Source organism: Melanerpes formicivorus, unplaced genomic scaffold, assembly GCF_026170545.1.
Source record: "Melanerpes formicivorus ecotype bairdi unplaced genomic scaffold, bMelFor1.0.p_v2 SCAF_7, whole genome shotgun sequence".
Lineage (NCBI taxonomy): Eukaryota > Metazoa > Chordata > Aves > Piciformes > Picidae > Melanerpes > Melanerpes formicivorus.
In genome coordinates, this window is record NW_027142359.1 from 15,460,753 (window position 1) to 15,476,264 (window position 15,512).

General features: G+C 36.7%; 1 protein-coding gene across 8 annotated transcripts in view; it reads right to left on the minus strand.

Moving 5' to 3' along the window:
* The window catches only part of TTLL7 (tubulin tyrosine ligase like 7), a 77,214-nt gene that overhangs the window by 25,139 nt on the left and 36,563 nt on the right, over nt 1-15,512 (minus strand). For all 8 annotated transcript variants that reach the window (XM_068141143.1, XM_068141144.1, XM_068141142.1 and 5 more), the window contains 7 exons: nt 14,084-14,248; nt 13,154-13,312; nt 5,142-5,236; nt 4,327-4,474; nt 4,169-4,242; nt 1,143-1,278; nt 256-342 (listed from right to left, as the gene is read on the minus strand). In XM_068141143.1, the coding sequence (XP_067997244.1) occupies nt 256-342; nt 1,143-1,278; nt 4,169-4,242; nt 4,327-4,474; nt 5,142-5,236; nt 13,154-13,312; nt 14,084-14,248 (864 nt within the window). The remainder of the gene's footprint in view (nt 1-255; nt 343-1,142; nt 1,279-4,168; nt 4,243-4,326; nt 4,475-5,141; nt 5,237-13,153; nt 13,313-14,083; nt 14,249-15,512) is intronic.

Sequence of the window (15,512 nt, forward strand, 5' to 3'; positions counted from 1 at the left end):
AACAGTTGTTGCCATGCGCAGTAATTCGTCAAGATAGAGAGGAAAAGAAGGATCTCATTTCTAATTAAAATGTTAATGGGATTTAGTTGGACAAATGGCAGTTATGCTTTTCCTCATATGTAAGAACAAAAGGCTAATCACAGTCTGAGGATAAAAAACTTTCCCTACAATCAGCAAACTAAATTCCCCACTTAAAATTCTCAGAGTACCTCTCCAGAGAGTGAAATAAAAAATTGGTATCTAAAAGTCAAATACCTTAGGTCCTCGTTGCCTGCTGCATTTTCCCATTAGCTTTTCATCATCTATTTCACACTGCTCCAGAAGATCCAAAATGTCCTCCTCCTAGGAATGAGATTTTCACTAAAATTAATTCAAAGCAGGACATACCCTATTCTCACAAAAATCAAGCACCAAGTAATAGGAATTGGAAATTACTTTGATTACTAATTCCTCAACTAAGATTATAAATCCCTTCACAGGAGGATATAAAAGTATTTCTTCTGATGCATGCATCTCTGCTTGCAATCAACATGAAACTGAAAGTGAAAATCAAGCCTTAATATTTATTTTAAAAGTCTGAAGAAACGATAGAACAAAGAGTCCTGTAAAACTGCTGGATGATGCCAACTGCAAAGGTAGGAAATTATTTCTCAGATTTCAGATGAAACGGTGTTAGCTGGTTATTTTAAATAAAGCCATCTTCCTACTGTCTCTGACTATGTAAGCAGGCAATCAGCCAGAGTTTTTGGATGCCTTAAACTAGTGGAGCTGGTTTTATGACATCACTCATTCTAGTCCATACAAGTGGATGAATAGGCTAGGGACATTACTGGAGGAAGAAGGAGGCAATTACCAGCTCAAAAGCAGTTTCTGCCAACCTTTGGTTTGGCCAGGGGTAAGGCTGAGGATGAGGGAAATGGTAAAGTAGCTTAAAGCCATTTAGCCTGTCTCCACCCTGGGTCCACTGCAGTTCATCCAGATTCAAGGATCTGGCCCACAAGCTGCACAAAGAATAATAATAAAATGATGGAAACATTATCAAATGCTATTTATTAGCCATCACACATGAAAAACTAAATCGACAAGGTCATGAATTCCAAGATCAGTAACTCCTAAAGCAAACACTTTGTGTGCTTCAGTACCTTCATTCTTTTTAAAGGGTTATTCATTTCCCGCTGAAGTGAAGCTGCTCTCCCAGCAAGAAATGTCTCGAAAGCAGTGGCTAGCAAACTCTCATACTTTTCAAGTAGTGTTTTATCATCAGGAGGGTAAATCCGCCTAAAATAGAGGGGGGGAGGAATTTAAGTCAGAGATAGAAGATGAGTTTATACCACACTAGGAATAAAAGCAATGCAGCTAAATCACTGTCTCTTCCATAATGCATACACATCCCATCTGTAATAATTATATCAAAGCATAAACCATGTACTCTGAACACTACTCTTTAAATCCAATTTTAACTCAGTGAACACACTCCTGTTTAAACCAACAACTAGCCACTCAAAAGAAATACTGCGCAGGTCATTCCAGAGATATACCAAAACCCAGTGCTTTGAGATTTCAGTGAGTGTCTATGACGCATTCAGGTGTGAATGATTCGTGAACTATTAACAAAATATTGCATATAAAATTCAGAGCCACAAAATAGTTTGTATTAGCAATAAAAGGACACATGACAGTGACAAGCAGAACAATTTCTTTGAGTTAATGGGGCATTATGTAAGTTAATTCAAATATGTACTGCACTGGAATGCTAAATCCTCCAAACTAATGAACACAAAGAATCAGATACTGTAAGAAAAAAATATATTTTCTGGTACATAGGATGTGACTCTGATTTTCTATGACAGCAGCTATACCATTATTCTCTAAAATCACAGGCAAACAGATTATGGCATCATGAGAAGCAGGACTTGGTGATTTATTCACTCTCATCAAGCAACAATGTGCTTTGAAGAAAACTACTCCATTCATGTGTCAGGAATGCCTGAAACACAGCCAGAAATCATGAAGATGGAAGGCTAATTTCTAATGTATTGTAAGGATTTAATCCATGCATTAATTCTGCCTGCACTGTGCAGAGCATAGGTACCATATATATATTGGCTGGCATTATGTAACATATTTTGGGTTTGTGGATCTTTAGTGAATTTTTTACAAGGTTCTTTTGCCTTCATATTTTTCAGTATTTTCCTCCTTTAAAAAGTATCTTTCATGATTTTGTTGCAATTTTAAAAAGATGGTATGATCCCATTAGACTCAGGGCGGTTTTAGAACAAACCAAAAATTATTTCAGTTTGCACACCACACATGCAGAAGCACTAATCTAGTTGCTGACAATACTTGTGTTGATTCTACTGCTGCAAAAGTGCCATACAAAGGATATTAATTTTAACATATGTAGACATAGACTCCAGCTTAAAGCCATTTCAAAATCATATACATCTTTTTCAGTTGCTCATGAATTCACAAAAATTTGAAAGCATGGCTCTTATATTGGCCACCCGGAAACTCCTGTTGGAGCCAGTGGACTAGTTGTGCTTGCAGACAGGACTAATTGTTGAACTGACATCCATAGCACCAATCAAAGCCTCCTGAGGCGTGCCTTTTTATTCAGAAAACGATACTAATCCACGCAGCAATACTAGCACCCAAAATTTCCATGATTCTTTGGAAAGGTCTGACAAAAGCTAGTCCTAGTCTGCAGAAGAACATCACAAGGAGAAAATACTGCATAACACTCAGATAAACTTCTTGGCATCTATAACTAAGAATTCTTTACTTCTCAGGCCCTGCTGAATCTTAAGGGCTTTTTTTCAAACATCTGGTAATAAGAAAGCAGAAAGCTGTTCTGCCTTTTTGCATTTGCATATTGCTCATGATATGACACTTCACTTTTTTCCTGAGGGGAAAAAAAAGTTTCTTTATTTTTATTGATTTACATTAATCAAAAAATTAAATAAAGATAACAATTGCAGTCAAGAATTGAATAAGCAACCTAAAATGTGATCAGTTAAATAGTTAGACTTTAAAATAATCAAAAACCAGAATGTATTAAAGAATCATATTTCCCTTTCTAGTCTAAGTGGCATGAAAATAACTCCTTCATTGTGGGGATTTTTTATGTACTAGTTCAGCACCACAAGTGTCAAGAAAGGATGTAATTAGAACTAGGAATGTTACAAAGAAAGACTTTTTTGTAAGCAAAATGTTAATTCATCAAAAATGAAAATTTCACAGAAACATCTATCTGTTTAAATGAGAACTTTACTGGGAATTACAGAACATCTGCTCAGAAAAGCAGAGATGAAGAACAGCAGTAAAGGCTTTCTGACTAATTTAGAATAAAAAGATGTGAACTCAGACCTCCCACATCCTGGATGAATGTCAAAAGGAGTAGGCAAATACACCCATCATCTCTTCCTGGCTGTACTCTGCTCCCTTTCACCAAACACTCATAGGCCTTACTTTCACTTCTCATTGAAGCAAACATCAAGAAATAATAACAACAAAAACATCATTAAACAAAATTCTTGGTTTACAGCCAATGCTTACTTTAACCAACAAATTAAAGTTTCCTTTTCAACCTATTCTACAAAAGGAATCTGCAGATAATTGTGTTTAACCCTGCAACAATCCAAAATCCAAGTGCAGAAATATGAATACGGTATTTCAAATGCCACTCTATCAAAAATAATGGAAGTACCAATAAAGTTTCTGAACTTTTGGCAAGCCTCATAGATAACATTCAGATTCCATTTTTTTATAGGGGAACACTCGGATTAAATTTTTCTGTAGGGGAATACCTGCACTCCTATACTGTCTGCCCAAAGAGATAGGAATTGTCATATGTGATTATAGGACAGGTCCATGTGGACAGGCATGGCTCTTCATACACTGAATGTGAACCATCATATCTTTCAAGCAAATGTCTTGCACAAAGACTACAGTGACTGATGGCATGTAAATTCGTAAGTGTGTGTAAAAATTTGGAATCAAAAAAGGTACAATCTGAAAAACCCCTTTATTAGCTCCTTTACAGGTGTGTGTTTTCTACAAATGTCTACACATTTTTGGTAGAAAATCATCATCCAGCATGAATACTTGTTTCCATTGTTCCTAAAGAATGCACTGAATACTTCCTACTAATACAGTCAAAGATAATTACCTGTAGTTCCCCATGTGTCTATTTTCATGCTCCTCTTTGGAAATCTGTTTACGCACTTGTGCAAGTCTTTCCTTCTACAAATCAAGAAAATAAGACAATTAAAGTACAGAGAGCATAAGCCATGGGCAATGAACAGCACATTTTTCTTCTCTTCCTACCAGTTCTTCTTTTCTCCTTTCCAGTGTGTGGCGCTGCTTCTCCCACTCTGAGGAGCCTGGCAACAGTTTTTTCATTGAACCTTGACCATACAGTCTCTTTTGAGCTTCAGCCTTCTGTTGAGCTAAATTTCTCCTTTTATCACTTGTCCTGAAACACAGATGATATTAAGATATGTCAGTCCAGTGCACTATCACCTCAAGTACATCACCTGTATTTTCCAGTCAGTCATGTGCACTTTATGATATAAAATCATAATTGAAATACTCATTCAGATTTCTTTAAAAATATTAACTTTTATCACAATAATATTGTCACACCTTAAGGTATACTGAAATTACTCTACAATTTAATTGACAAACATGGTTGTATTTATTTTCCTGAAGTGTAGGGTTTTTTCAACATATCCCAACTACAAAGTTTTCCTGTAGAGGGGGATGGCTTCTGCCCATGACTGCACTCATATCCCCACTTTCACACCTGTTAGAAGAATCATTTAAAAACAAGAAGTTTGAAAGTTAGTATCAGCCCTCATTTTTTGCCAGCACACAGGCAAGAAAGAAAAATAAACTTAGGTTAATTTCAATAGCAAAACTGACAAACTGACAGCAGGGGAAACATTTACATTTTAGAAAATATGAAGAGGAGAAAAAAGTCTTCATTTTGTCCTGGTCCAGTTGAAATTTGAATAAATAAATAAATAAATACCTTTAAAAAAATGCAAACAAACAAAAAACCCCAAACAAACAAACAAAAACCCACAAAAAAAAACCCACAGGGAAAGAAAGACAGGCTGAAGGAAAGAGGACCAGTTTACCTTATGTTGAGAAGCTTTAATGCATTTAGCAGAACACCTTTTTTTACATCATAGTCTATTTTTTGATCAGTTCCAAAACTTGGGGCACGATTAATCTAGGGGGAAAAAAAAAAGAGAGAGAGAAATTTCAGGTTCCTGGTAATACATCTATTGCTACAGGCTTTGCACAAACTGTTTTTTCCAACTATAGCAGTGATTAAGTGAATACATGTTTAGAAGCTCCTTTGTGTTTGTTTGTCTTAAGAACCAGAGCACTGACTATCACAGAATCATAGAATGGTCTGGATTGGAAGGGATTTCCAAATGTCATCTAGTCCAATCCCCAAATACTGTGGGGGTTGGACTACATACTGGGAGCCAGGAGATGTACCTTTCAACCACCAAGGTATCCAGACACTTAAAATGAATGCCATTAAGTAGCAGCACTGTGAATCCAGTCTAATGTATTCTTGGTTGCAGCAACCAGAAAATTTACCATGCAAAGTGCTGTTAGACACATTATAAAAGACTCTATGCCATACTACATTAGTCCAGAACATGAAGAGTTAAATTCTTTCCAAAGTTCCCAGTCTGAAATAAACTTTAAATACTTCTCTAAAAAGTAACAAATATGCAAGGACAGAAACATGCTCTAATTCAAGGTCTTCTCAAGTATACTTAAAGAGCTATTTAGATACACTTTACAGCAACAACTAAAGAGCTAAGCTATACATAGTGCGAAAACATAAAATAGTTAATAATCTCAGTAACAAACATCTTATAAACCTAATACAAGATAAGAGATTAAAACTGTTACCACAAATATAGAGGAACAAGGGAAATGCAACTGGGAAATCCGTGAGACTAAAACACTTAACAGCCAGGAGCCTCAATCAATCACAATACTACCATTGGCAAGCTTTAGAGTCCCTGCTGAAGAACTTCAGTTTTCAGAAAGCTTTGAGGAGGGATAATGAAGAAGCTGTGTCAACATTTCAAGGAACACCTTCCAGGCTGGTAGAAAAATTTATAGATGAACAATGGATGCTAATGAGAGGCAGGAATCTTGCCTTGACAGTGAATGAACAGAGCTGGTAACAAAAGGGACAGGTGCTAAAGAATTTCAGAATTGAAAACTAAGTATCTTGTGCCCCATGCAAAAAAGAAGTGAGATACAGTCAGTATGTTCAAAGCAAAGGGCAAAAGTGGTTCATTAAGAGCGTGTTTTAACACTTCAGCTACATTAGAATATCTTAAGAGCCTCTACAGTTGTGGCACAGAGCTATTGCAGCTGGTGAACCACCAGCTTGCTTGCTGGTTTTGAAGACAAGCAGGAAGAGTGAGCAATGAGATCGGATGTTAAAAGAAAAATGACCAGAAAGTCAGCAAAAATAGGGAAGAAGTGTAAATATATTCTTTGTTTGAAGACTTTCATCCAAACACTTAATTGATCAACATCCTTAGACTGACCTGTTCATCTCCTACCACATCACAAAAGCTCATTTTCTTTATATATATACACAGTGATAGGGCAAACATCTACTGACATCCTTTTTCTTTCATTTTTTTAATGCGAATGTTTCACTTTCAGCTAAGGAAACGCATAAACATTCTGAGAAAAAAAACCACAAGGATTAAAATCTGATTCTCCAGCATTTCATTAGAGAATACTGGCAGCTGAGAAGACAACAGAAGCACTGCATCTCATTTTTGACATGAAGTTTAAACAAAACAAAACACTTTAACTACAGCTGCATTGATTAAACACAGCTGATAACTGAAGTAAGTTGGAAATATTCTGATTTTGAGGTATCTTGCCTCATCAAGGATGGATTTATGAATTCTTATAAACATATGCATGAAGGACCAATATGGAGCAAAAAGCTCACTGGGCTGAAAACAGACATAAAATCAAGCTCTAAGTCAGAATAAATATTAGGAAATTAACAAAATTATATTCTGCACCATATATAGGATTTTTTAACCCCTTATGAACAAGTGGCAACTAACAGTATTCTACTTTGCAATCATGTTTTCACATGTGTTAAAAACCAGGTGGACAGAAATGTATTTATTTAAACTTCCAACAAATTAATTTCTAATTTTGTTGTGTACATGGAATCCTTAAATCCATTGAGACTTCAGTTAGATACAAGGACTCAAGCGGAGCACATGAAATGCTATGTTGGTCCAGTACTGAATTCCTAGAGATGCACACAGCACTGAAGCATCCCACTTGAAAGCATACAAATTGCACAATGTTGTATTTATATATGGTTTACAACAAGTTACAGCAACTTCATTTACAACAACTTGGAAGTATAATACTGGGCATGAATTCTGCGTTAATAAAAATGTTACAACATGTGTTACTTATATGAGCACCAGTGAGAATTAGCATGATGGAAAGTGTAAAACAAATTGAACAACAGGGAGAATTCTGCCAAAAAACTACATCTGGCACTTCTGAACAAACAAAACCATGTTCACTGTCTATTAAGTAGAAAATTAAAGTGGAATTAGGAAAGATACAGGAAGGCATTTGAAGTGCTATTATGAGACATTTCATAATCACTTGACACTAAGGTTTCTGTCACTTTATTGCAGTCACTTATGAGGCTGAAAGCTATGGCATTCACAGTTGAAACTGAAGCACTACTGTTTCACCTGCTTCCTCAATTTTTTGACATACTATTCATGACTAATGTCTGAAATCCCAATTTCCTTGTGACCTCAGATCTGAAGAGTAACCAGAGGGGCAGTAAAAATAGACATCCAGTTCTGGAATGCAGTTCTGGATAGCTATTGCAAACTTGGCTTGGTACAAAATATTTCCGGGAGCAGTAGAGGCAGATCCAAATAAAATGTAAGCAAGTAGGTAATCAGAAAGTTAATACCTAGAAAGGAGGTGTGAATTTCAAGTTCACTAGCTACTCCATATTATGTGTATACTTCAAGTGAATGCTTCACTAAAAAACTTTCTGTTTTAACTCTCTTGAACTGTTTCACGCATCTCCCTTCTCATAATGGGAACTCCAAGAGGCAGCAGTCTTGACAGCTGACCTTAAACTAAGGCTTACTTATCAAAAAGTGCAGATGGAATTGTGGGAAGCATAAAACCAGGGAATATATCTTCATGCAGCACTGCTATATGAAGCTTCATAACCTGAACCCACTGCATATGGCACTGATGTGCAAAGTCACCCATACTTTTGAGGTCAACCTGCAAGACATCATAATTAAGTTGCCAAGAGTTTAATCCAGAAATAATATTTTCAGAGCAGAAAAATTCACTTCAATACCAGGGGGAAGGGGAAAAAAAAAAACCAACACACAAAATCTGATCTCCTGAGCACTGACATAGCATGTCCTCTCATGCTCTCTGCAAACAGCACAACTAACTAAATTGACTACCACAGCATCTTACAGTCTCACCACACAACACATTTTCAGCACTCCACTCAGTTTTTCTCAGAGGTAACTAATGCCTTCTTCCTTAAGAGTGTTTTCATACTATAGACTATCAGGGAACTCACTGAAGGGAATACTGTAACACACGTTTGATCTAGCTGAATCTAGTTCCATGAGTGGTACTGCTCTTAAACTAGCAGCTCACTTGTTGAACTGCTCATGACAGATTTTATAACATAAATTTTGGAGTTCTGGTACTGTCATTTATCAGGCTGCTTTGGACAAACTATCTTCAAAACTTCAAATTTTCTAATCTGTTGTATACAACAATGCATAGAAAAGAAAAACTGCTTTATAAACAAATACAGTACTCATTTATAAAGACCCCTGGACATAATGTTTCTCACATCTAGTATTTTTACAATATCACAGTTTTATATACCAAATATCTGCTTTAATTGTGACAATACTTTAGCTTCTTTACTTTCTGTGTCCTTTCAATAGCTAAAGAACTGAATTGTCCACATAACTTTTTAATTCCTCCAACTGAAATCTTTAACTTTAGTTCCATAATTAAAATTTCACAGCAATTGTGTAGCTCAGTGTATTCTGTAATTATGTACTTGTCATAAAGGACTTCCTATCTGTGATGCTGAAATTAAAAAGGATGAATTGCAGTATCTCCTGTGAAGGCTCCTATCCAGTTACATTTGCAAAAGATTCTGATTTTACAGTAATTAAACCCTGACAATTTGTAAGGTACACTATTTAATTCTTCACCGACATATGGGCTAAATTACAGCTTGGCATTTCACCTCTTTACCAAAATAGTCAGAGCATATTCTCACCTCCTCTTGCTGCAGGCTATTAGTATGGAATAGAAGAAGAAAATTTCCACTATCTGTCACACAGACTTATTGAAAGGAACTTTGAAATATAAAGAGAGATCATACGAATGACTCTATATATCTAAAATTGATTTAATACAATATTACATCCTTTCAATAAAAGGGATTTAATCTCAGTTCAATCTGTAGGACAGCATGAATGTTTTGGAAAAGATCTCAGCCTTTACTATTTAATAAAGTTTCTGAGACTGATAACAACAAAATTCAAAAAGCAAAAGAAATTTATAAGCCTATGGGAAATTAATAAAAGTCCTATTACACAGATTGCTGTTAGTGGCTATCACTGAGTAATTCCTTGATTAGAGGAAGTTCATTCTAATCACTCGTTTAACCTTCACAGTAGTGCAGCAATCATGATAAAGTACCAGTGATACAGTCACAATAGGTGACTAACTGGTTACCAAAGTGTATGTCTCTGTTGGCTGAGAGAGATTTAGAATTCAGTGACCCAACAGCTGGGATATACACAACTACGCTGCGTTAATCTAACATTAGTAATTTCATCAGGAAGGCTCATCTTGAAGATCGTTGACAAAACCAGAATTGTATGAGGGGCCCCAGAAGTATAAGCCAATGATGATAATGAAAGCCTTGAAAAATCCAGAGACCTGGAAATATACACCAATCATGATAGCCAACTAGTGTTCACTACAGGAATGCAACCTTATGAAACAGCACAAGAAAATGTAAGGAAGCTTAAACCAAGATAAAACTTGGAGACAATGTGAAAATGATGACCAGAGAATAAACAGCCAGTAAGTAGACAGCGGCAACAAACGAATGAAAATAACTCTTAAGTGAAGCTAAGAGCAACAAGGAAGAAACCTTTAGTATCTTCCTGGTGAAGAACAAAAGACACTGACACTTTGCTATAACAACCTACCCATCTTTCTTTGGAGCAGACCTCTCCCGCTCCTTGTTGGCCTTTGGATCTCCAAGGGCACAGGCAAGGTAAGCATAGCACAAGGAAAAGTAGTACGTAGCAGAAAGCTCTTGTATGTGAGCTTTACCTACTTTATTAACAGCAATTAGTAATAATTGGATACTTTGGCCTATGATGTCCAAAGTCATTTTAACTGGCCTGACAACAATTTTTTTAATAGATTTTGCTAGTTCATTTACACTACATAATAAATCTGTGTATGTGTATATAAGGTGATTTTTCTCTTACCCACATAAATCACAAGATAAGTTGGGTACCCTGCATTTTAGGCAGTTATTAAAATGTGATCTTTCTCTCCTATGATTACAACTTTGTAATCCCAGTTGGATACAATGAGGTTGAACAAGTCTGCTGTCCAAAGAACTTCAAAGGTATGATTTTTTTTCCTACATACATAAAATAATCTAGATTGGAATTTTTGGTCAAAAAGGGTAAAACTGGATTTTCTGGGAACCAAAGGGAGATCTAGGTAGTTGTTGCTACTCAGAAAGGATGCAGGCTGCTTGGGCTGCAGAGCATCTTGCCAGAAACTTTTAGTGCCACAAGATGGCAATCGTGCATTTCTCACAGCCCTCACTTCAGTAGAAGGTTCCGGAAGTTCAGTAGCATCAAGGAGCAGGAGAGCTACATCACATTAAAGCAATATGAACAAAAGTCATCTCAGGAAAGTAGAGTCATTATAGTGTTGCACAATTTATTTCATATAATAGTTTATTAAGCTATCATTACAACAGAAAAACTACATGAGTTAAGGAAACCTGAAACTAGAATCTTGCCATCCTAATCCTGTTTTGGCAATTCTCCCACAACACTGGGAACATTCAGGGCCTTGTGATTAGAAGTTGTTACCACTGTTAGAAAGAATGATTCACTTCCCTAAGGGGGATTTAGCAAAAGGGAAATAGTGGAAAGAGATTAAGAGCAGAAAACTGGGGAAGAAGCCAGAACTGGTTGAGAGGAAAAAAATTAATTATATATAGACATATATATATACTGTACATATATATATGTATATATGTACAGTATATATATGTATATACTGTACATATATATATGCAGTATGCATATATACTCTGTATTTATAATGTACGTATGTACACTGCATATTTAATCTTTTCTATACTCCATGCAGTATACATACATTGTGCAAACATGTACATACTGTCTCTTTTTACTGACAGCACTGCACAAAACACAAACAAAAACAGTAAAAGTGAGTGGATGAGTACAGAAACTGGATTACTATGAATCACTAAGTGTTTCAAAGGTTGAAATTCCTGCTAGTTCAGTTCAATGTCTGGCAAAGTAAGATGAAGGATGCCTGTATCACCAAAAGCAGAAAAAGAAATAATCAGACTTCATATTAATTTAAAAAAAAAAAAAATACCACACCACACAAAAAACCTCCCACCAACAACCTGGTTGACACCTCCAAGTCCTGAAGTGTCCTGCAGCAATTCAAAATACCAGAGAAGCCTTTACTACTTTAGGAGATACTATGGGATAGTTTGATTCTCCTCTGATACCCATTGCCAGCAATTAACCAAATCCACTAAAAATCTCCATAGTGAAATGAAACTTCCAAGGAGATAAGAGAGCTGCCCTTCAAAACACATTCACTACACAGGTAGACTCACCATCTCTCATAGAAGAGGTCTGTCATTGTTACAAGGCTGGATGAAATGTATTACACAAACCAGCTTAAGTCTGTAAACCACACAGACTTACATGTAAGTTACAGGTAACCTATAGAAGATAATCTGCAAGTGTAGTTCTAAACCAAAGGGATAGTAAGCTTTGCTCAACAAAAAACAGATGGCCATGTAATACAGAATAAGATCATGTCATGTGCTGCTTTTGGCTAGCACATCAAAGCCTCCAAATATGCCTATGCCTGCATAGCAACAGTGAAAGAATTTTATTTTTGTAATTATAACTATACTGAAACCCTGAGAGAAATAAGCATGACAGAACAATTGTCGACAGTATTAACAGCCTGAGAACCAGGTTGTAATTCAGTAAATTAATGGTGTATATTTTGCTTACAAGTAGCCAAATCATATTCATGAATTATTTTTAATAATCTTGCTTTTTTTTCTCCAGCTGTAGAGACTCCCAAGCAGTTAACATAATGATAGAAGACAATCTGAAAAAAAGATAGGTGAAATTCATCTATATATTAATAGCATCATTAAAAGACATAATAGAAAAATCCAAATATTCCTGGTTGAAAATGTATGCAAGCACCACTTAGGGTTAACTGTGCCACTAAGGTATGAAAGGAGAAGCATTACTTCCAGTCCATCCACTGTCAACTGTTTGACAGCATACTGATCTAGTATACTGACAGTACACTGATTTAGTTTCCTCTGTTTAAGTGAGTGTTTTTAAAAGCCACAGAAGGGCCAAAAAACCAGAAAATTAAGACCATGCATTCAACAAAAGTTGCCATACCCAAGAAGGAAATCTATGTAGCACCCAGTGGTGCTACAATAATAGCCGCATTAACACCTTATTTTTATTAAAACTTTGAGAAACATCAGAAAAGCAACACTCCTCCAGGGAAACAATTACCTTTCGATGAGTCTCCAAAAATCACTGCAAAGCAGTGCTTCCATATGGGTGCCACAGAAAAAGAACCATCCATGTATGCAACAACAGTATCTCTGCAATGCACAGGTTTTCTTTGAAGGTTTTTACATAGATAGGAGTTCAGCTGGGGCTTAGTTAACTTTACTCTTAAAAATTTACAGTTGTTTAAAGAGGTTTACCTCTAGGAGCCATGGTTTTAGTTTTCTGTCCAGCAGAATATCAAATCCCAGGACTTCAAAACAGACACTGTCACTTCCTGGTGCTTGCCCTGGCCTGCACATGCGATAAGCGTGAAGAACATGTGGCTCTGCAACTATGAGAGTCTTCACCACCAACTCCTGTAAGGATATTTTTCAGAAAAACTCATCAGGAGAGAAGACAACAGCATGTATTGAACTCACATATTTCATACTTTAATCTTTTAAATGTCATTAAAGTAGCTACTAAAAATATTTAGCAAATAAATGGTGTGTAATAAATAAACTATTCCTACAGAGTACTTGTTTTTACATAGCTGAAGAGTACACTGCTATACTCTCCATAGTACATACACATTTTTAGATACGTGGTAACTCAAATATTACAGTATAGTGCACTCAGTCTTCATCCATTTCATTTTGCAGTATTATTTGCAATGAACAGAATCTTACGTACAATTGGTGTCCAAGCTCTAGCAATGACAGGCCAATTCCTCACCTAAAGACACCCGTAACACAACTGCTGACTTCAGTGAAACATGGTCAAGCCCACTGATATATGCAAATTACAGTTTTGGAACTCCTCAGATATAAAATTCACTTTATACACTAGAAAAGTCTCTGAGAATTTCAACAGGATGGTTCCTTTGTATCATGTTACTTATTTGAATAACTGTTTGAAAGGGCTTTTGTCCCTCAGAAAAAGGTTAACATTGAATTTATAATCAGACTCTGAATTTATTTTGAAAAACGTAATAATCACTGACAGTATGCCCTTTATGGCATGCATTGCTGAGAATTTGGATTAATTAAGTCTCAGAAATCATTTGGATTCCAGTAAAGAGGATGGCAGAAGCAATTAATTTTCTAAGACTACATCAAATAAAGTAAAGCATACTAGTTTTATCTTACTGAAATATCACTCCAGAATTTGGAAACATCAAGATTATTTGTTTCTAGAAACTCAGTAAACCATTTTATGGAGCGTTTACTTCCTTTGTCTTCTGTTTCATCCCGTTCAAAGTGTTCATTATGTTTATTGACAGAGTAGTTAGTCAGATGCATATACAATTGACTCTAAAAAAAAACAAAAACCAAAATGAGAAATGACATTAAAAAAAACCCCTCTCAAATACAACTCTAGAATGGTCAATTCAAAATAATTAAAGGACAAAAATATGTCAAAACAATAATGACATACACAAACATTTGATATTTACAAGTACACTATGTGCTGATGTAGTGTTTCTGACTCCTAGCGATTTCATCTACTGGATGTTCATCTACTGGATGTTACAGCCTTATAAAAAAACTTATGCTCACATTTAAACTACTTGCAGTCACTTGATCTACCATTCAATATCTAGTTAAGCAATAGTTAGTTACTGGCTGGAGGATAGCCCTGAGGAGAGAGACTTGGGGGTGCTGGTGGACAAAAAGCTCAACATGAGCTCTCAGTGTGCACTTGCAGCCCGCAAAGCCAATCAGATCCTGGGCTGCATCAGGAGAAGTGTGGCTAGCAGGTCGAGGGAGGTGATCCTCCCCCTCTACTCAGCCCTGGTGAGACCCCACCTGGAGTACTGTGTCCAGTTCTGGAGCCCCTATTACAAGAGGGATGTGGAGGTGCTGGAACGTGTCCAGAGAAGGGCCACAAGGATGATCAGAGGGCTGGAGCACCTCTCCTATGAGGACAGACTGAAGGAGTTGGGGCTGTTCAGTCTGCAGAAGAGAAGGCTCCGAGGTGACCTAATTGTGGCCTTCCAGTATCTGAAGGGGGCCTACAGGAAGGCAGGGGAAGGACTTCTCAGGATATCAGGTAGTGATAGGACTAGGGGGAATGGAATGAAGCTGGAGGTGGGGAGATTCAGGCTGGATGTGAGGAGGAGGTTCTTCACCATGAGAGTGGTGAAACCCTGGAATGGGTTGTCCAGGGAGGTGGTCGAGGCCCCGTCCCTGGGGGTGTTTAAGCGCAGGCTGGATGAGGCTCTGTCCAGCCTGATCTAGTGTGGGGTGTCCCTGCCCATGGCAGGGGGGTTGGAACTAGATGATCCTTGTGGTCCCTTCCAACCCTGAATGAAACTATGAAACTATGAAACTATAATATAATATAGCTGCCATTTTTACAGGTCTGTATGTAAGTGACCGCCTAAAAATGTGAAGAAGAATTATCATAACTTACAGAATTGTTACATTCCACAAGAAGCAAGCAATAAAGATGGTATTTTGAAGCACTACTTTAAAAGTGCTAAAAAATACTAGCATCTGTTTCATAGACAATCCCACATTTCAGTTTTCCCTGTAATTATTTATGAGAGACGTTCTCCCTATAGAGATGCTTTAA